General features: G+C 36.0%; 1 protein-coding gene across 4 annotated transcripts in view; it reads left to right on the top strand.

Moving 5' to 3' along the window:
• The window catches only part of LRBA (LPS responsive beige-like anchor protein), a 435866-nt gene that overhangs the window by 159743 nt on the left and 253472 nt on the right, over positions 1-22651 (top strand). For all 4 annotated transcript variants that reach the window (XM_052772257.1, XM_052772239.1, XM_052772249.1 and 1 more), the window contains one exon: positions 21809-21975. In XM_052772257.1, coding sequence (XP_052628217.1) covers positions 21809-21975 — 167 coding nt within the window. The remainder of the gene's footprint in view (positions 1-21808; positions 21976-22651) is intronic.

The following is a 22651-nucleotide window of genomic DNA, read 5'->3' as shown; positions in this document are numbered from 1 at the left end:
TTACAAACTAACCTGCCTCATCAAAGTATCTTTTTTAAAAGATTGTGTGGTGTCATTCCCTTGAGTTTTGGGTCTTATTTTTTCAAATTCTCATCATCCATAGAAATATAAAGTGCTGGCATTCTTGTTATTGGCTGTTTCTGTTGATTAACTGAGATTTTCACATTACTTTCCCTTTGCATTTGTTATAAATCATGCTAGGCAGCTAACGTCTCTGCATGATTTCTCTTCAATAATTAAATCTAGCATTTCCAGCTGCTGTAAAATTTGTTGCCCTTTTCTGTTCAGTTATGTTTTTTCATGCGGAAGACTTGGACTTCCTCACAGTTTTAATTCTTATTCAGTATCAATTTATAGGCTGTGTGTAATAAACTGAATGTTTTACTTCATGGCTCATGCTGAGAACCGAATCTTAATGTTAATACAAGTATTGCCTTGACAGAGACAAGATGCAAGGCTAGGCAAGCGTTCTGATAGTGACTTGAATGTAGCTATTTGCTTTTTGTTTCCTTGGCAGAAAACAAAATTCAGTGGTTCCATTGATTGATAATCTTTTATATTCTGCACCTTTTCCCCTTTGGTGTACTAAGCATTAAATGTTAGATGTTATTTGCATCAGAGGAAGTAACTAAAAAGTACTGCAAATCAATTGTGGCAGAATACCCATAAATCAAAGAGAATGTTTGAGAGCCCTTGAAAGAATTATGAAAGGTATTTGGTGTCTTTGTAGTTTCTGTAGATGATTGTTACTTCTATATGTAACAAACATTTATTGTGGGAAAGAAAGTTTTAATCCTTGACTGGGTCCCTATTCTCCATATAATTTTCCAGTATTTTTAATAAAAGCTGCTTTGTTATAGAACTCGTGCATCAAATAATCTTTCTGTGGCTCTTACAACACCCTTTTATATGAAGTGTTATTCAACACACTTAATGGCAATGACCTTATTTATTAGAACAAAAGATTTTGTTATGCTTTCAATGGGTATTCTGTCTAGTAGTGTGGGTTATCAGCAATGAATCTTTACAGTAAATATGAAGATAATTGATAGCACAAGTTGTAGGTGTCCTGTAGTAATGTAACCAAAAGTTATAGTCCATAAGATTGCAAAAAGGTAATGTGGCAACACAAAGGAATTTAGATGTACCCTCATAGAAAAATAAGGCTTTACACATTTCATTATGAATGGGCATAACTCTCTCTCAAATTTAGATTTTTTTTAAATAAATGCTGTCCTTTGCATTGGGTAGGTTAGGCATTATAGCACCATCTGTCGGTAGAAGGAAGAAAAATTTTGACTTTCATTTCTAAACACTTTTTTTGGGTTTTATAAACTCTTCAACAGAGTGCTGGGCATGGAAGAATTTTTTTTTTTTTCCATTGGAGGATTAACTGGTTTTGTTCTGCTGTAATATGTTGACAAGTCCCAAACTGGGAAATTAAATTTCTCATATTCCTGAGGTGGCAATTTTTAGGATTCATTGTCTCATGTGAGTCAAAGGATACTGAAATGAGAAGTTCATTTTCTGTTTGAACATTATAACATTTTCCCTGTGCTCGGGAAAGTGTTGGGATAAAGTATTGCCTGATTATGAAAGGAGAAGTGAAAAATTGTGGTTTCTCTTTCACTATGCTTTAATAACCAATGGGAGGAGAAGGAATAAAAACTTGCACTGGAATGATGAGACATCTTTTTTTGTTATATCTCAATTTTAAATCAAAATGTATTACAGAAATATGTCTAAGAGCTATCAAAGATATAATAATATTGTTTCCGAAGCAGCTTGAAAGAAAATCCATCTTAGAACTACTCTTTCCTAAAACTTTTCTAATGAAACAAGAAGTGATGTTCATTACCATTTTTGGATAATGTTTTTGGCAAATTATGAGACAAACTATGTGATGAATTAAATCTAATAAGTATCAGCATATTATTGGTCTTTTCAAGTCATATTGAATATGAAAATGAAATAGATTCATAACCGTAGCTATTTCATATGAAAAAAAATCTGCTCTTGTTTTTCTGATGCTAATGAAGTTTATTGCTTTGTAATTAATGCTTAGTGTTTAGCAGTATCTTGTCAAGACTCTTCCACGTTTTATAATCTGTGCAATGTTTCATTTACATACTAAGTGTAATTTGAAAAAAAATCCAGGAATATTGTGAAGATATGAGTCTTTTCTGCACAGTGTTTTACAGTATGAGCTGTATGAGATTTTAACTTTTTATGGCCTTTTTTCTCTCCTTTTACATATTTAACACATTATTTATTTTTCACGTTCTGTGAATGATAAACTTTCCTTTGTTTTAAAAACTTCTTACCCCTTCTTGTAAGTACTGCTATAGCTGATTATTTTCACTAGACGTTATCAATGAGCTTAATTAATCTACTGTCCATGGCTCTGGAAGTCTTAGCAGAACATGCTCTGTAATTCTTGTTATTTTAGCATTTGTCAACCGTGGAAACCTAAAAAATCATCTGCCAGAAGGAGCCAAAGACTCAATTCCTGTAACCGCTTATGTTTTATAATTTTGCCCTGCTACTTTAACGGCTGAATTGAAACAGCATAGGCATGAAGAAAATGGGGTAATTAGAAGAAGGGAGAGGAGCATTGTATGCTTCTGCTGTCATCTATGTTCTGCTAGACTGGGAACAGACATTCCTTTTTGAACTTATCTTTTGATGTGGCAGTGCATCTTAAGTTTTTTCTCTGTGTGTATGTGAAATCCATAATTGTATGGCTGACAGGGTGAGGTGGTTTTTTGTTTGTTTGTTTGTCTTTTAATTATTTAGTTCACTAGCTAGCTAAGTATCACACAAAATCCAGAATAACAATTAGTGCATGCTTACAAGATCCATCCACATAAATAAGGTAATGTCGAAACAGTGCTTTATTAAGATTGGTTTCTCTTTGTTCTTTTTTCTTTTTAATTACAAATTCTAAGTTTCAAACTTGTTACTTAACTGCTTTGAACAAATAACTCTTAAAGTAAATTTATACACAGTAAGAAGTGAGTAAAATGTAATAATCTATACTGTGGAATATTTCTTCCACAGCAATGACTTAATGAGTTACTTCTAAGTGGTCACGTGTTAGGAAAACAAGTACAGAAATATGAATGTCTGGTTTTACATTAATATGTGCAGGATTTATATAGGTAAGTTCCACTTACTGCAGATAATTCTTTGTGAATACTAACTTGTGCTGGGAATTGTTCAAATACTCAGGTGAACATCTCTTAGTTATTAGGGTATTATAGAGCCACAGGTTCTGCCAGTTTTCTGGAATAGGAAACAATTTGGCAGTGAACTTGAATAACTTGAACTTTGTTTAGAGCATTCAAAATCCCAAATTATTTAGGATATTAACACAATCCACTTGGAAATTCCATGCCTTTTTTTATTCATTTACATTAATAATGTTCTTCTTTTGCTTCACAGATGAATAGTTTGTTGAGACTCAAGAGCATCTGTACTGGGTTAGACCAAGTCCATCAAACTCAGTATTCTGTCTCTAACAGAGTTGAATAGTACATGTGTAGGGACAAGCATAAGAACAGTGCAATTATACAGGGTTGCTTCCTTGATTCTACCCAGGTGTCAGGGATCACAATTTGGAAAAAGATTTGCAGTTCTCTATATGAGTTTCACCTATTGTTTTATCTCCCAGTCACTGTATTAGCATTATTCATGTTTGATTGTTGTTTTTACTACCTTGAATTACTTAAAGCTATCAGCAAAATTTGACACCTCTTCCACTCTCCAGTCATTTCTAAATATGTGCAATAACACAGTGAGATTCAATTGGTGATTTCCCTCCACTCTGAAGACTAGCTAATCTTTTTTTAAACCTGTTTCCTTTGTTTTAATCAGCTTTTATCAACATAAGGATGTTCCCATATGCCCTACCGCATCCTGCCTTTCTTTAATATCTTTTTGGCATTCAAACAGTGGTCTTTATGAACTGGATCTTTCTTGTCTGTCTCCAGTGGCTTGTTGAAAGATATCTAATGAAGCATGACTTCCCTTTACAAAAGCAATGATGACTCTTGCCAGTGTGTTTATTCCATTGTTTGCTTTCTGCTTTAAACACAGCTACCAATTTGCCTTTTATAAATTTCAGACTTATTGCCATGTAGTTCCCTGCTGTCCTCCAGAGTCCATTTGGCATATTTCATTCTTCTGGCACTGAGGCAGTTTGAACAAGAACACTGTAGCTAATGGCTCAGCTGCATTCATCCCAGAGTTCTTCTAGATCACCTGAGTGAATACTGTTTGGTCCTAGCAGTTGGTTACTTGTCAGTTTTCTTTTATAACTTCTCTGCTAGCACTTCTCTGTGGTGGTCTTGTGTTCCAAGAGCTCTTTTTATCCTTTGATCTTCTATTATCTCTACAGAGATACCTTAACGGGCTTACTGCTTCTGATTTGTTTGAAAAATAATTTATTACTGCCTTTTATGCCTTTATGCAAGTGTTCCTCAAACTCTTTTGGTCTGTTTCATTCTGTTTTTAAAACTAATATGCCACAGTTGACATATTTTTCTGTTTTCCTTCTTTGAACAGACTTCTTGAAGAATGCCATTTTCTTACAGCCTTCTTTCTCTGCAGCTTAAGTGTTCCAGCTTTTTTTTGGTCTTTTAAAAAGCCTTTTGATGGATGGTACATGTTTCCTTTGAACCCCTAATATTGTATCTTCTTATATGGTTTTTGTGTTGTCTATGAAAACACTTTCCATGTTTTGCTGCATCTTTTTATGCTCATAATATGAAAAGTAAGCTAGCTAGCTGAGAAATTTCTTGCTTCAAATTAGATATTCCCATCAGAAATGTTGTTGTTCTCACCTATTCATGAAAAATAAATCAGTAGTGTTTACCTTGTTTATTATTTATGTACAGACTTTTATGGTAGCTCATGCCAGGCAGTGATTCTAAAAGAGTCTTGACTGAAGTAATACAGTATACATAGAATGTAAATTTCTAGCATTAACAAAGCAAATATACTATTGTGCTTGATTGGACATTTTCTTCTAAAATTCCTGTCCAAATACAACTTGCATTACTTATGTACCTTTTTTACAACAGTGTTAGAAGTTGTTCAGCTTTGAAGAAAACACACTGGTGACAGTACACATCTCTGGGTGCTTTATTGTAAGTTGGTTTGATCTAAATGAGAAAGACATTATATTAAAATAATTCTGATTGGTGCTGACAAGGTCAGAAAAGATCTTTAGGACCTGAATACCCGAAGGTGTTTTTTCTCACTATTCCAACTGGTAGGTTGGACTTAAATATTCTGCTTAGTTCTAAACTTCTAATTTATTTTTACTTGTATTCAGCATATATTTCTTTGTTACTATGTTATTATTATCTTTTGGCTTCACTGGTCTTTTTTCTTTAGTTTTTCTTAATTTTACTTTTTTATCTATTATTTATTACATCTTCTCACCTCATTTCAGTAGGCTAATTGAGTTTTATTCTTCTAAGTTTTTTTCTTTTAGGGTGGTGTCTGCATACTCTACATCATCCTAGTAATTCTACTCTGTGTCTGTTCTTGGAAGATTGATTCCTACTGCAACATGGATGAGCAAGACTAATCACATTGATAAGTCCATTATCAAGCCTATTATCCTATCTGTGGATACTTAAGGAAGAGTTTATTAAAAGGGCAAACATGGTAACACTTTCCCAGAATACACTCCCACTCTTGGGCAATTTGAAGTGACTTCTGATTGTTGCTTGCCAGAAATGGAGGCCATGTGCTTAGTACCCCTTCAGGGATTATTCCCCTATTTGCCCAGTGAAACTTTGAATCCACATAGACTTTTGCTAAGAGCTACACTGAGTTAACTGCAAATTGTACTGGCATCTTAGTTTCATTCTTGCGTTGTAAAATGCCTTTTCCCTGGTAGTGAGTCAGGTTGGAGGGGAGACACGGATCACAACCAGTATTTCTTAGAACACCTTCTGTTCATTATACTGTTGTAATTAATAGAATAAAGCTGTTACTGTTAATAGCTGATAACTACACACACCACCATCACTTATACGCTTACAGCTGGAGCTTACAGTTGGGAGGTTGACTCCAAGAAGTGTAATGAAGGGTTTATTGCAATAGCCTCAGAAAGTCCTGCAGAAGGTCCTTTGCTTCATGAGGGTATATATACAATCCTGTATTCGTTGTTTGTGTCGAGTAACCATCACTCTCTGGGATGTTGTCTGTCATACAAGCTGTTGCTGGTACTAGTGTGTGCCAATGGTGGTGTACAGATTCAGCAGACCTGTGGTATTCTGAATTGATCATATTTTGTAGGTTCAAAAAAGACTGCCAGTCCCTAGAGTTTACCAGCTCTTGGGAAACTTTTACACACAAACTTCTCAGCATGCACTCTCCATCTCTTTGGCCTGCTTTTTCCTAGTGACACTCTCCATCTAATGCTGTAAGAATCTATAGAACCCATTCATGTAAACTCACCTAGAAAGGGTCCTTTATACCACATGATTTTACAGAATTCTCCTATGCCTCCTGAGTTGTCTCCCCCCCCCCCTTGAAAAATCCTACTGTTACATAGTTAGTTCTTCTGTGGCGGTGATTCCAATTCTGAATCTTTCCGAAATGCTTCTCAATTCTGTCATATTTCCTGATGGAAGAACCAAAACTGCACCCAGCATTCCAGGTGTGGACACACCAGGAATTCATAAATACACAATGTTTTCTGTGTTCTCTTCCCAGTGGTTCCTAATTCTTTACTTGATTCCTGTGTGTTTGTTGATTATCCTGTACCAAGCTGATGGTTTCATAGAACTATCTGTCATTGATAATACCATCTCATTATGGCAAAAAGGAGTGAAGATAAAGGTGAACTCAGAGTCTGTCATTTTATATCTAAAATTAGATTCTTTCCAACATGTCTTTTGTCTACACTGAAGTTCCTGTGCTGTTTTATTACCATGATGATTTAGTCTTCCAAGCTCCCCCTCCAGCTCCTCACAGCTCCTTCATGATTATACAACTCTGAATAGCTTAGTATCAGCAACGAACCTTGTCACTTCATTATTCATTAATTCTTCAGACTTTTCTTTACATATATGTTGAACAGCCTGAAATGATCATAAACTGATGGGAATCATATGGTTAATGTTAGTTTGACCAGAACCTTATCTAGTATTTTCTCTCCTCTCCCTCCAGAAGTAGCTTTTCTGATTCTTGTCGTTTACCCTTCCTTTGGCTGCTTTATGTTTTGTTTTTCTTTTGTGATGTTGGTTTAGATGAGTCATTATACATTCCTAAAATATGACTTTTAAAATCAAAGTAGTTTGCTTACATGAGTGGAGAATTTGTGCTTACTGATGTTTTAAGAGCTTTGATGAAATAAAAAGTTAGAGTATACTTCTGTTGTTATTATTTGTAGAGTTAACATTTCCATTGAAGGTGAAAATATAAATGTCAAAACCATTCTGAAAAAAATGTCAGTTACAGCATGAGATGATAGTTTTAGTTTTTGTATACCTACAGGAACCTGAAAATGCTGTAGCACACTTTTTTGTTTCTGCAAAAACAGAATGGTGAATCAAACAGTTTATAATAGTGTTAACTTCCAGATAAAATATTTTCAACCAGTCTTTATAATTCCAGAATTAGTGGAAACATTTATGTCTTTAGATTCTTCCATCAAGGCACAGGGAAGTGAATTATTGAAAAGATAAAAATAAATTTGTTTGCTTTCTGTCAGAGTTCATATCCACAGCCAGCCTTGATAGAAGACCAGAATGATTTAGACAAGTTTGCTTTGGAGATTCATAACATATGCTTTCTGGACAGAATTGAGTTATCTCTGCTCTGGAGAGTAAGTTATTGTAGCAGGAGCTGACAGAGATGAAGATAACTGAGGGAAATTCAATTACCTTTTAGTGTTTTCCTTCTAATAGGATTCTTAATGTGAAAAAGATCCTTAGATGATGCGCCTATGTTGCTTTGTGAGATCTGCTTTGATACCTGCATCCAGAATAAAGTGAACTCTTCTTTTCAGGCCTTCATTAAGGATGAAATATGCATCTGATTGCTAAACGGGTGTTAACTTTTGATCCAAAATATTGTCATTTATAGCCCAGATGCATTTGACAATCTTTTGGTAGTAGTCTTGAATATTCTCTCAAATGCAATTTCATTTTCAAAAATATGGTTTTTATGTGAGAAGCTTGTTTATAACAGGAATTGAAGAAAGCAGTCACAAAACTGCAAAATATTTCCCTGCATTCTAGTTCTATTTCTGCATATTTGTTTTCTCATTTGACTTTTCCTGGCAAAAGCACCTGAGTTGCAAATACTGCTTGTGACTGACCTGAGTTGAGGCTGTTGCGTTAAAGCCCATCCCACTTGACTATAGCTGGATTTCATGTGAAACCTCTGCAGTTCTGAAGTTACCAGGGTAGACTGGTGAATACAGGTATTAGGATGTTATTATTTGTGTTACTCATAAAAATTTCAATTTTTTTTATAATACCTGATGGTTGAAATGAAAATTTAGAAGTGACTCTATGAAGCCAGCTTGTTCTGCAGCTGTACAAAAACTGCATACAAGTTTGTGTACCTGCAATATGCTTTCTTTTACTGGCCCATTCAACTACTTTCTGTAGCTGAATGTGGTTATGTGTATATCCTCCAAAAGATTTTATTTTAAAAACTCTGACACTTACCAGCTTTGGAAAGTAAAGTCCACTTTTTATCTGGAGGATTTATCCAAGCACTTGCACACTGATATTTCTATAAAAGAAAGGGAGAACAAGTATTTTCATGTTAGATTTTTTTGCAACCCCAGAACAGGTTTGGATGTGCCTAAAAGAAGTAGCTTACCTGACCCTATAGAAGTCTGTACTGAAAGACTAGTCCATAGTTTGAGTAGTTACTTGTCTTGACCTATGGCTTCTTGATTATGTAAGCTATAGATACACTGGTCATTCTCTTGTTTGCGCTCAAATCGTAGTATGCATAGTCTCATCTTGTAGTTAATGCAGTCTCCTCATTTAGGCATGACAAAGTTTGATTCATGCAGGTTTATTGTTTGATGTTCATGAAGGTGGCTTATGAAAATCAACTTTGGGGCAATGTGGGAAGTAAAACTTATGCATTAAGATACTGAGATGTTTAGAAAAGTTCATCAGTAGAGCCTGAAGACATTTACAGTTAAGGTTTTCAATGTTACCTGTATTTGTTAGTCACATAGAATATTTTTCTCTTTCATTTATTGGAATATTATTGAGGAGGAAGTTGTGCAAAATATTGCATCTACTGTAATATTTTATTCTGAATTGGTATTTCTCATTCCAATGAAAGCTTCAGCCTTTAATTGAGAATGCTCTGTTCTGAATACAAAATATGGTCACTGCGCTGAAATAAATACCTCTATGAGTGATGGGTGAAAAGAGACAGTAATTGTTTAAATAAGGATTTTACAATTAAATTGCTAAAATGATCTTTATTTTGTAGTAGATGGGGCTTGAAGTCTGTCTGGGATCCAGGAAGGGAAATGATGGAAAACTGTAAAGCCACACCCAGCCAAGGGTAACATTCCTAATCTTTTATAAAGGTAGCCTTTTATTTCTGAGTAGACCTATACAGCTGTCTAGGAAAGGGAAAAAGACTGCACTAATCAGAATTCTTAACGGGAACTGAAAGGTCCTTTCACACTGCCACTTCTGTCTCACTGCTTTGCAGTCCAGCTTTTCATCTTAACTTTCCTATATTAGCTTTTAGATGGGAATCACTATAATAGATTTTTTGAATCTTTTTCTTCCTGCTTCATCTGATTCTTTTATAGAAATGTTTACAAAATGAGTCCACCTACTGATTTTTCTCTTTGACCTAAATAGGAGAAAATTGAGCCAATCCCTTTGAGATGGTCTTAGATCATGAAAAGGAAGATCTATCAGACAGTTAAGTTGCTCTTCAGATGATCAGTGTGTCAGGGAAGGTGCCAAGTGACTTAGAGACCTCTGGATTTCACTGTTAATCTGAAGTCCTGCTGGAAGTGGCAGAGTCAATCCTTAAAAAGTCTTACCATTCAGAAAACTAAATTGTCCTCATTGTTCTGCTTCACAAAAGAAAGATGATGTATTTCCTGATACTTTCCTCACCACTCCTCCGATGTTTTTCCTGCTCACATTTCTAGGTCCCTGTTATTAAATAACTTTTTAGAAAATGCATCTTCAAAGATTTCTGGCCATCTTAAAAGAAAAGATTTAGATAGCTCTTAGAAGTAGGGCTTGGAAGGCGATGGTAGTGACTATAATAATGAGCAGCGGAAGTGTCTTGGTCATCATTACACTTTTTTCCTTTGTGCCCTAGTGCCAAGATACTGGGCTTTTTTGTCAAAAACTTGTTGGAACAAATTCTGGGTCTTAGTAGTAATGCCAAGGTTATGGCATAATGGATTTTGAGATGTTTGTGCTCCTTCCATCCTTCTCCCTGCCTGTCCTTGTGGAAACTTGAGATTTAAATCTCATCAAACTATCCTGAATTGTGTGTTGCCCTTAGGTCAATTTGAGATTCCATCTTTCATGACTGATGCCAATTCTTGCCTCAGAAATATTTAAGGAAGGTGACAGAAAAAGCAAGCAAAATGCTCAGTTATTGGATGGGTTACTATATTATAGAGAATATATGGCAATTGTGAAACAAATTTTGTCATAACTTGGTACCAGAGACTTACAATAATACACTGTCAAGGTGCCACGAGGGCTGGCAGTGCCCCGCAGGGGGGTAAGGTGGGCACCCACTGCAGTACCACAGCCTCCTGGGTGAACCTCACCCAGCATCTCCAACCTGCCACCCGCCATGAGAAGAGCAGGGCAACCCTGGAGGAGGGTGGCCAGGGCCAGGACAGACCCCCCACTATAGGGCAGGGCCATGGGGCCAGGGCCAGCCTGAGGCTGGGAAGCCCACCTGCCCCATGGCTGGGGGCCTGGAAAGGATCAGGGAGCCCACAGCAAGGTGGTGGGCATCACTAGGATGGGGGGTTGGCCCTGGCCTCTGGCCAGCCTGTGGGGCAGCCTCTCTCTGCTGCCACCAGCAGGACAGGGTGCTCCTCAGCTGCGCTGGCTCTTTTGTGGCCCTCAGCCCTGGGAGGACCTTATGCCACCTACAGGCATCTCTAAATTATGCTACCGTTCGTTCTGAATGCGTTAAGCATTTAGAGAAGAAAAAAATCAGATATGCTGACTTTTGAAATATTTTGCTTATTTTTTCCTACACTGCCTATTAGAAACCCCCGATATCTCATTTCTGAGCAGTTGTTGATAGCCTTGAAGCCAGCATCACCTGTCTTGGCATTGGACCAACACCATTTTGCAAGGCAATTTCATATGGTCAGCAGCAGAGGAGGGAGGAGTATTTCTCAGGTTATTTTTGAATGGCAGTTGTTTGAAGCTACTCAGAAATATTGGAATATTAGAAGTTGACAGTGGTAGATTATTGGCTGCAGCGTAACTGAAGCTGTTAAAGCGTGTGAGAAATGTTGTTACATGACGCTTTGGTATGTCCAATAACTGTCACTTATGGTGTTTTATATAACGTTTTATATAATTTCAGTAGTTTCTTTTTTGTGCATACTTAGTGGAAGCTGGTGATTTTGATTAGTCACTGTACTTTTCTTTCAATACCTATAATGTTAACGAGTGAACTGTAATTCACATCAAATCTCAGATTCTTGTTTCAAAATTCCGCAGAATTTGTGTTGCTTTTTTATCCTGCATGGCTATTGTGCTCTAAACATAACAAGCTTCAAGTATGGAGTGTATTATTTTACACTGAATTAAAGTCAATTAGTGAAATCTAGTTAAGCAGCATTTGTGCAGTTGTACTGTGTAATCTGTTTGGTGCCATTACACCAATGTCCATGAGTTCAGTTGTTTGTAACAAATGCTGATAACTGTTATCGAGGGGTAGTATGAAAACACCCCCATACCATTTAAAAAACCCAACGAGACAGAAGAACCTTGCACGCTGAACTGAAACAAAGCCAAAAATAAAACTTGACAAGATCATCAGAGCCTTGGAATAGGATGTTTCACAAGTTCTGGTGTTTAATATTGAAATGAGAAATAAACAGAAAACTCATGAAATGGATCTTATATGTTGTTCTTAGGTACATGTAAATGAATATGTTTATGCAGTATTCTCTCCCTCCCTCCCTCCCTCCCTCTCTCCCTCTCTCCCTCTCCCTCTCCCCCCCCCCCCCCTCATTTTAAATGTTGACAACATAAAGATGATGCCAGTAGAAACTGCTTAGTGCTACATAGTACTTCATTTCTCTGAAGGTAGCATCTGTGGTAGTTGTAATACTGACTCTTGCATGATTGTGGTGTTTTCATTTAAAGAAAAGTAAAAATTTTAAAGCAATTGTTATGCAGTATTTTTAATCCTTGTTCCGTATTGCTCAGTATAAGGATCTAGAGTTGTGTGAATGAGTGTTTTTAAAGCAGAGACCGTTGTCTTCTCACACTTTGAATAGTCAGAATATTTCAAATGCTGCCTTTTAATGGATAATACAATCACACAGTTTTAAAAGAAATTAAATAATCCTCGCCAACAATTTTTAGAGCCAAATGTCAACCTTTCAAGGGTGGTAGAACTTTTTATGAATAAAAAATGTTAATTAAAACCCAATCCTATTCATACCTATCTCATACTGTCTGAAATTCCAAAGTTGTATTACATAAATGTGTGAGAACCAATCACAAAGGAAGAAAACCTCATACACTAGTTGGAATGAAATACAAAACACAGACTACTGAAAAAAGGAGAAGTAAAAAATAAAGTTAAAATAATTTGCTTTTCATAGTTTGATGCTATAGGAATTCTGACAGGAGGCTTTAAGTTAAGGCAGAGGTTAAGCTAAAGCTGGGATTGTGACTGCTTAACATGTTTCCAGAGTAAGTGGCTAGGAATGATTTTAACGAATAACTGCTATAAAAGGCCATATTTTAAGAATCCTTCCCATTTGCTTCTGGATTATTATTTTTTTAATCTTTGCCATTTCATCATCATCTTAATCAAAATATCCTGCTTTTAAAATACTTGGTCGTCCAAAGAATAAGCCTCTCAAGAATCTTAGTTTACTTTAAGGTGAAGAGCAAGTTTGGAGTGTAAGTTAGAAACTTGGGAATCAGCAGCCCTGAGCATAGATTTTGGAATAAAATCCCATATGGTCTTTTTTGCACAGATTCTCTGATAGTCATTTGAAATTCCTCTGACAAAAAAAGAAGCCCTTAATACTTTTCCTTAATAATGAATTAAAATGCTTCTGCAGATACAGATGAAGGTGCAATGACTTAATGGCAGAAACTAAAGGGTTTTTTCTCTGTGTGTGGGAAGGAAATACTTTGCCAGGAAACATGTTTGTCCTATTTAGCAGTGTTGCTCAAGGATATGTGCCAGTCAAGGTGATGCGAGAGGCTGAAAAAGTCCTGAACTGTCAGAGATCAAGTCTACTAAATTAGCTCTTGGAGCAAGCATGATAGAAGCTGGTGAAGGACAGATGGGTTACCTTTTGTGTCGTGAGTTTGTGTTCATGTCTGAATGTTTCATAGCTGAGGTTTCACAAAAGGTTTGCCAAATATGGCACAGAACACTTTTAAAGCTCCATCCATTGCTGGTGCAGAATTATAGGTGATTTTTTCCTACATCTATCTTAATTGCCTTTATGTATCCCTGTGTATACATTGATTTTATTTTGTGTTGATGGTATTTTTCTCTTTTGTTTGTTCTTAATGTCTAGTGAGTACTAGACTACTATACAGAGTGGAATACCTTCAAAACATGCCTTTGATTCTGTTATCAGAGTTCAGAACAAAGTTACAGAAAGGCAAGCTACAATTTTTTTTTTTTTTTTTTTTTTTGCATTAAGTGTCATAAGTGACATCTTAAGGAGCCCAGTCAGGTATGAAACCAACTTGGAATCCGAAGTACTGAAGCTTATTAGAGATCTGCTTGTCATTGGCATGTAACCAGTCATGGCAAGATAGGAAACTATTATGCCTAAATGTCTTATCTCAAATGAATGTGATTTCTCTGTTCTTTGTTCATGACTTGGTATATTTTGCTACATTCTGGAGCTCCTGGATTAAAATCAGAGTTGGGCTCTTAAACCAAGACGCTGAACAGGGAAAGCTGAAAAGTGCTTGAGGGGAACTGTGTAGAAAATAGAAATAGAAACACAGACCCCAGGCTGCAGGGATATCTCAAGGGGCTAATCTTTCTGTCTTTCTGGAACTTTACATAATTTTGGAAACTGTGTATGTAAAGATTTTGGCTGGAAATTAATTTGCTTTGCATGTGTTTTGCAAATTTATAAGGAAATTCAGTGAGTGTGATGTAGCAGGAATATCAAACATAAATAACAAAATCAACAGAGGTATGTTGATTATTTTTGCATTGTATTCTACATATAATATGAATGTGAGTTCCTATATAATAATAAAAATTAGTCCTATGTAGGAATACATGTTCCTTTAAGGTAGGTGTTGAGACAATTAACTTAAGTCATATATTAAAGACTAATATACCTAAGTATTTATAGTTGTGTCTTTGATAGCTATAGAAATTAAAGAATTTTAACTCACAGAAATGCCTTTCACTTTGTTATAGCCAGAGGCTGAAGCCACATTTATATGTCAAAGTGGTACAAGGTATTTTGTAATAAGGTTCCAAATTATCTTTTGGTTTATCTGCTGCTGATGTGAATCATTCTGGCTAAATTTTTCTACTCTTTGTGCTCTCAGAGGTTGAATTACTTTAAGGTTTAGATTTTTTTTTCTTGTTTTGGAAAAGAAGGTTGGCAAAATGTTTCCAAATGAAAACATTAAAAATATTACCTCTTTTTATTTAATTGAGAATTTCCATTTTTCCCATGTTTTGAGGTATTATTGTTTCCCCTTTTGCCCCTATTATGAAAAATTATTCAGAATTCATCTGACGGACAACTTGTGAAAAATTGCTGTTTAGGTAGTACCTTTAAGGGCTTCTTAATTAGTAAGTTGCTTTGTTCAAAAATACTCAATAGTGTGTGTTACCTGCTCTTAGAGACTTCATTTAAGGTTTATCTGTGCCATCTGAACTGCATGTGACTTTCAATCTGTTCAAGCGTCACTCCTATGCCAAGTCTTGGTGCTGTAAGTTGTAAAAGAACTGTGCTGGCAGTAGGGTGTCTGGAAATCTGAATCCTAGGGAAGTAATTATTTGGCTGCTGGGGCCAAAACTGCTGGACTACCTTCCACCTACCTGACAGGTAATAGAGGTCCTTACTGTGCCTCAGTGGAACAAGGCAGTTGGAGGGGCGGTGGTCACAGTTAGTGAATGAGGACATTTCAGAGTTTTAGTTTGTTGTGTTTTATTGGAAATGTGCCATCTGGCCCCTGGTGATATGAAGATTTTTCACAAGACCTTGAGGAATGGTTTGAAAGCCACAGCAAGACTTATTTGGCAAATGTTTCCTGAGCTGACAGCACCACCATTGTAGTAGATGATAACTATTTCCCCTACTTCCACTTAGTGTTCATACTGTACAGAAGGGAGGAAGTGTCCTGATGCTATTGCTAGAGTAAGGTACTAACAGCAAGAACAAAAGGCGAAGTTTCGGTGGGTAATATGAGAAAGAGCCTGCAGATAAAAGAGAACAGAAAGAAAAGCTGGGGAGCATTGAAAGTAGGACTGGGACAGTTCCCTAGGCCAGTTTCCACTGCACCTTTGGAGACTGGAACCAAATACTGTATTTCTCTTCTGGCAGTAACAAGTTGCTCACACATCTTTACTGGTTACAGGCAAGGTAACAATCAAACACTGCTTTGCTTTGCTTTGGTTGAAGTGATAGCAGTCTTTGTAATTGGCCCACTTTTAGACTTATATATATGTTTTCACCTGATTAAAAGGTATTTTTCTCCCTTTTTAAAACATAAGTTGTGTAGAAATGACAATATGAAAAGACTGCAAAACCAGGTATCCAACAGTTATGAAAAATCACAGCAGTGCAACCTTTATGTGGCCCTCACTAAGCATGTGTAGTGAATCCTTAGACTATGTAAGTGTATGTCTCATTTGCTGGACAGAGTGGATGTTCCTTATAAATGAGTTTGTCAGTTCCAGAAGTTGTTCATGGATCTGATTCACTTGTTGCATTGGACTAGAAGTTCTTTAGTGAATACAGTACTAATCTCTGTGGTGGTGTTGAAGCAGTTGAATGTCAGCGTTGATGCAGTGTGGTTGGGAAATGGCTTAAAAGATCATCACTGGCTCCTTTGCTTAATATCTAATCTGAGAGCACAGAGCCATCTATGCAGCTTTATTGCATAGGTGCTGAGCTTTACTGTTTCTAGAGCATAGGGGAATTGTACTCTGATTATTTCTAGCTTGAAAAATGCCTTGTACTTTAAAGATGTGGACCCAAAGGATCTCAAATTTAATGCCCAAGTGTAATGTTTTTAGGATCTTAGCCTGTTTTAAAACAAAAACAGTATGAAGGGACTGCAGATATAAACTGGATTTGCAAAAGAGAGAGGGGGAAAGGTGTCTATCCTAGTGCATGCTTTGAATGCAAAGTATTTGGGCATGTGTACAGTAAGAACTGGCTTCTTGGGTTCAAAAAGAACATTTGTCTCTGCATATTGTTTATGCCAATGGTTAAAAGTGATGCTTAGAGAGTTAGAATATTGGAATAATGTAGGGCACATACAGCAAATCCCAGTTTCTAGCAAGGAATAAGAGCTCTTACTTGTTTGTGTAAAGCTTTGTCTTTGATTGTGACCCAAGGGTGCTACTGTAACACAGATAATATCAATTAAATAGGCATCATAGAAAAAGGTAAAAAAAAAAAAGTCTATGGTACTAATGGATACTGCAGAATAAATATAAATCTGATGTTATTTGTCTCTGCTCTTTACTGTTTATTTATTCTGTCAGTTGTTTTTATATCCAGTTGAACTCTTGTTAGTTTGTCTCATTTACCTACTCTACTAAATTTGGTTCATTTGAAAGATGCAATCTCAGCTGTTGCCTAGCATTTAGTTGGGCTTACTAAAGCTTAATACTGTGAGACTTAAAGGTAAAAAATAAAGCTGTTGACTCAGCACAGATTAAAACCAGATGTCTCTCGAGATCCCTGCATTTCTCTCAAATTACTAACCCAAATTGACTGTAGTAGGTTTTTTTCTGGTCATAACCATAGTTTTACCAGTCTGTGTTTGGTGTGATCTAAATCAACTGTGGGTTCTGCCCCCCCCCCCCCCCCCCCCCCCTTGTGATTTTAAATGCGTGGTTTTTTTCCCTGGGAATGTCTGGCTACAAAACCACTTTTTTTTTTCCCCCTCCTTTTTTTTTTCCCCCCTCTTCCCCCCCCCCCCCCCCTTTGTATTACAAACAAAGTTGATTTAGATGCAGATTCATTTTAATCTTCAAATCAGATAACAGGCTGGAAAAGTGGATAAATGAGGTTTGGAAAACTATAGGTTGCAGAGATGAGAAGCCATTGCATTGTGTTCAGTCCATTAAAACAAGAAGAAATAGAAGAGATACTTTGATAAGTGTTCTGCTGGTGTTAACCTTGATGGCTATTATCGGGGGGATGATGCTATATCTATTTCATTGGCTTAAGCTTTTTTCATGCTGAGAGAAATCAATACTTTGAGTCGTTGGATGACAGAGGCATCACTTCAGAATTGACGGTGGCTGTCAGACGTTGTCATTGGTTGACTTTTGTTCGCTGTTGAGGTTTTAAGCTTTCATTTTTCTAAGTCTTATTCAGGAGTCTTTGTAAGATTTCCCTGGGTAGCATTTTTAGTCCAGACTTTAAACCTCAGGTCAGAGGTCAAGTGCAAAGATCTGTGAAAGCAGAGGATTGAGGAGCTCCTTCATTTACTAAAATATCCTTATTTTTAGGGAATTTGCATTACTGGCAAGACTACATGTTATCTAATGGATGACTTTCCTTTTAAATGACACCCTCTGAAACAGGTTGTTCACAAAGCAAGTAGCTTTTAGCCAAATTAGACAAAGGAACTGGCATATGTAAAAGTGTTCAGTGATCTTTGAGTTGAAGAATAAAAGTAAAAAGGTACAACATAGCTTTTAAAAACCCTACACTATTAAACTTTTTTGTAGTTTGTGGAAAGCATTACACTGTAGTTTTGGGACTGCAGAGGTGCACATGCAGATGGTACCGTGCAGAGGAAATCTTTTACTTGACATTTTTATAAAGATCAAAGACAAAATAGTTCTGAAAACACTAGATTAATCCTCCTCTTCACTGAAATATAGACAGGCAGAATAGACTAATTCACCTTGTCAGTATTTTGCAATAGTATTTCTGGAAAATTTCCTGCATATAGAATGTATTGTATTTTCATACCTATAACTTGCCTCTTGGATGACCTTGTGCTCCTTTAGAATTACTGTTCCTTAAAAGTAAATCTTCAGGTAACCTACATGTTCAAATAGCCTGCAGTCTTGTCCAAGCAGCGAATGGGAGAGAGGAGAGAACTCTGTTCTGCTCTGTGATAATGGCGAAGAGAAGGTTTCTGTTCCATCCTGTATGAAGGGGTAGAGAACAAGCATCTTTCCTCTGCTCCATGCTGGGTCAAAGGATTCTGCTTAATACACTTTCCTTTTGTAAAACTTTTAACAGCCACTGAATTTAAGACTTTTTATAGATAACTTGTGGAGTGTATATGTGAAAATACATTTTTCTCCTTTCAACATTTTTTGTTTCATCATGAGTGTGACCGCAGTACTTGTGTAATGAAAGTATAATCACAAACTTCCCCAAACAGGTAACAAAAATTATGTAAGCCAAAGCACTAGTGGAAGGAAGATTTGACAAATTCATTTGCATGCAACTGTGTATCTAATTGTAAAACCATATTCAAGCATGACAGGGTGCATATTGCAAGAGCAAGAGATCAAGCAATAAAGAAAAAATAAAACTACAAAAATATATTTTTGAGTTTGTGCACAAACAGAAATCAAGCTGAATTTTTATTTTATATAAATGGAATGATCGGGATTTAGTGTGAAGTATTAACATGTACCACTCTGTATCCTGGTATTGCATCTCTGAAAGTAGTGGATCAGGTGAACCTGAAGGCATCTGGAAAATGAAAAAAATACAGTAAAGAAATGGAGAATTTTTAGTGCTTTCAGAACAGTTGAGTGGTGACTGACTACTTTGGGATGGGTCTCTTTCCATTTCTTTTGGTGGAGCCAATCTTCTTTCACTCCTGTATTAAAAATTATTTGAGAGAGGGAGGGGGAGAAATAGCTTCTTTTTTGCTGAATATTTTGCATATATCATGGGTAGGAACCACTGAACAATTGACGAGTCCCCGTATTATCAAAGAGAAGATAATTCTTGCAAAACTTTCTTAATGTTAGTAACTATACATGCGCGTGCCAGATACTTGGCAGAACGGTGGCTTCCTTCTGTTCTTGTTTGTAAAATATATATTGTAAAGTGTGTACTATGGTTAAGAGTCCCTCCTGGAGTGATGTTATAATTTTATGGGATTGCTGCATGTGGGAGTCTCTAAATTTTGGTAGGTAGTTGCAGATTTCTATTCATATTAGATGCTGAATTTTCTGAAAAGTGGAGTCCTATACATTTCTGTTTTGTAACAGGCTAATTCTGTTTTCATGGAAGTTGTCAGGACAATAAAATACCATTTTTTCCTTCATTTGAATGTCACAGCAACACTTTGAAAATCTTTGTTGGTATTTAATGAAGGATGCATTCAAAATTACATCATGAAGAGACTTTTTTTAAAGAGGTACAAGTTCATTATATCTTTTACAAAACATTCTAGTTTGATTTCCATTTTATCATGTTTTAAGGTCAAATGTGACTTTAATGTTCCATAAAGAGACAGAGATTGATAATGGGGAAAGAATAACCCTCTAATGTGATTTATATCTATGGATTTTATGTCAGATATGAAAAGTTGCTGTTCAAATTGTAAAGGAGGATCCATTAAAGAGCACTTTAAAACATTTTACTGTTTAGCTTACCTTATACACTTGTTTTTAGAATTCTGCCCTTTCAGGCAACTTAAAAATAACAGCTTATGAAACATTTACAAAGTGCTGAAAAGAACTCAGAATCATCATGAGTGCGAAATAGATTAATGTATTGGAAAAGACAGCTGTATTTAAAAAGAGCTAGAAAAATCTTGTTTAGGGTTGGTTATGATTTAGCCATCTTACATTTTTGTGAAGAGGGGTGGCAGAGTGCTTTATCTAGAAGTAGAAAAGCCAATTTTTGATGTCTCATTGACTTGGAAAGTCAGCTGCCCATTCTCCACTCCTGGATGTCTGTTCATCAGGTGAGCATTGCTCTAAGGTGTGGGAAAAATTATGAGGAAATTCGTAAATGTATTGAAATTGTTAAAATAGCTTTTTAAAGTTATTCATCTGTTGGTGCATTTTTGTTGTCTAATGTCTATGAAAATCTACACAACCCGAAATTTTATTTTGCTTGTGCTTTTTTCCACATTCTTCCTATCTTTCTCTCACTTTATATGACATGTATATGTTTCTATGTACACATATATGAATAGCATTCATAGCCTGCCTATTTTTTTTGCAACAGTTTTCTAATGCTTGTACATATAGATAGATTTATATAGAAAAAGCATTGCTACTGTTTTAAAAAGCATTATAATATTGTGCTGTTATCTAAACTCTAAGAAATAATTGTACCAGTGTCTGCATCAGCTGTGCTTCACAAAGAAAAAGCAATTTTTTTGTTGTTGTTAGGCAGACATTTGTGTCCATTCTACTAACTAGATCATAGAATAATCCAATCATTGACAAAGGCTGAAATGCTTTGTCTGGCATATGCGATCTGTGGAATTGCCAGATGAAAACTGAAATTAGAAACAGGGAGTGCTGAAGTGGGGAAAAGCATTTATTGTTCCTACCAATATTTGAATTTGTTGTGGCTCTTCATGTGGTTTGATGAGGGGGGTGATCTAAATTTTGTGCCCATTTTTTGAGTTCTGTATTAACAGACAAATTTTCAGAAGATCAACAAAACCCAAATGATAAGAAAATGTAACAAAGAATCTTTCTTAGTCTTGAGTTCTGTTCTGTAGGTGTGACTTTCAGTTCTTATTTGCTAGTATTTGATTTTGAGTACCTCGGCAAACATGTTTATACAACAGGTGTAGTACAGCGAGGGAAATGATTAACTTTCCCATGCTGGCCTACAAATGTGCTTGACTTCAAGAAGCCATCTGGTAAAGATAATTCAGTCTTCATATACATTTTTGTCTTCTGTCTATCTGAAGATATGTAGATTTTCTCCTTAGTTTTTATAGTTACATATTTATACAAACAACAGCAAATGGCTGACTATCCAAATCTAATGAAGTCCACGGGAGTGGTCTGGTCAGTTAGCTGGCATTCATTATTCTGAAACTCGCCTCTTTGTTTTTATAATGCTATTCACTTACTTTGTTAAAAAATAAAAGTGGTTGTGCCTGTATGTTTTATTATGCAATCAGGCCACTAATGTGTTGGCATTTGCTAAATCTTGAGTTTGTATGCTATGTGGGTAAAGAATTCATGACAAACCAAGATCCTTTGCTTGGCTCTCTGGACAGATTTACTGTGGGGAGCTGCACAGTGCCTCAATTCTCAAACCTGTAAAATGGGGTTAATTCTTATTTCTCAAGGGTTTTGTATAAGTAATTAATTATGAAGTGCTTCAAAGTTCCTTTGGACGGTATAATTAAAATGCAAAGTAATGAAGTCTTTATTTTCTTCCTAGTCACTGTGTGCCCAGTATTCTGCAGACAAACGGGAAGAAGAAAAAATGTGTCATCATTTGATAATGGCAGCTAAGTACCGAGACCAGGTGACTGCAACTCAACTAATACAGAAAATTGTCAACATTCTGACAGACAAGCATGGAGCCTGGGGAAGCTCTGCACCAAGGTAAAGCATTTTGGGGGTGTTCTAAAACATTTTTGAGAATTGTGTTCTGCTCAGCTATGCTCAGGTGATTTGAATTAATGTCTTATGGTCAAATTAAAGATAAACAAGGTTTTTCAGTTGTTTTTTTTTTTAAAACAAAGTAATATAAAAAAGCTAGAATGAATGTGTCAGTATTTAGTATGGGTGAATGTCAGAGAACTAGTGTTTTGTTAGAGCAGTAAAAAACAGGGTGATTCTCTTGTGACTTTAAACTTTGCTGTAACAATGTGATAGAATTTATTTTGAATGTCCAGTTCTAACTCTACCATTTATTTGAAAAATAATTTTTAAAAGTAAATGTTTTCTTACAACTAGCTTTCTTCATGGGGCATTATATGGTTCAAGATTGAACCATAATTTAGTAACTTGTTTTCTTTTCTGCCAAACTTTAAACAAACAAACATCTTTTTAAGTTAGAGGGTAATGATGAGTTTTGTATTAGTAATTTTAAGGTGAAAACAGTACCGCCAAATTAATTCTCCTTTTGGAATTGGCTCAGTATGTACCTTCATTACAATGCTACTTGTCTAACTTTAGCAGCTGAAGTTTCACTTGCAAATCTAAAATACAAGTTCAAGTCCTTGTAGTACATGCTTAATTAAGGCTTAAGAATAACTGGAACATATTTAGGCTAGAA

Source organism: Harpia harpyja, chromosome 2 (assembly GCF_026419915.1).
Source record: "Harpia harpyja isolate bHarHar1 chromosome 2, bHarHar1 primary haplotype, whole genome shotgun sequence".
Classification (NCBI taxonomy): domain Eukaryota; kingdom Metazoa; phylum Chordata; class Aves; order Accipitriformes; family Accipitridae; genus Harpia; species Harpia harpyja.
The sequence above is the reverse complement of the archived record's forward strand: the minus strand, read 5'-3'. Positions and strand labels throughout refer to the sequence as shown.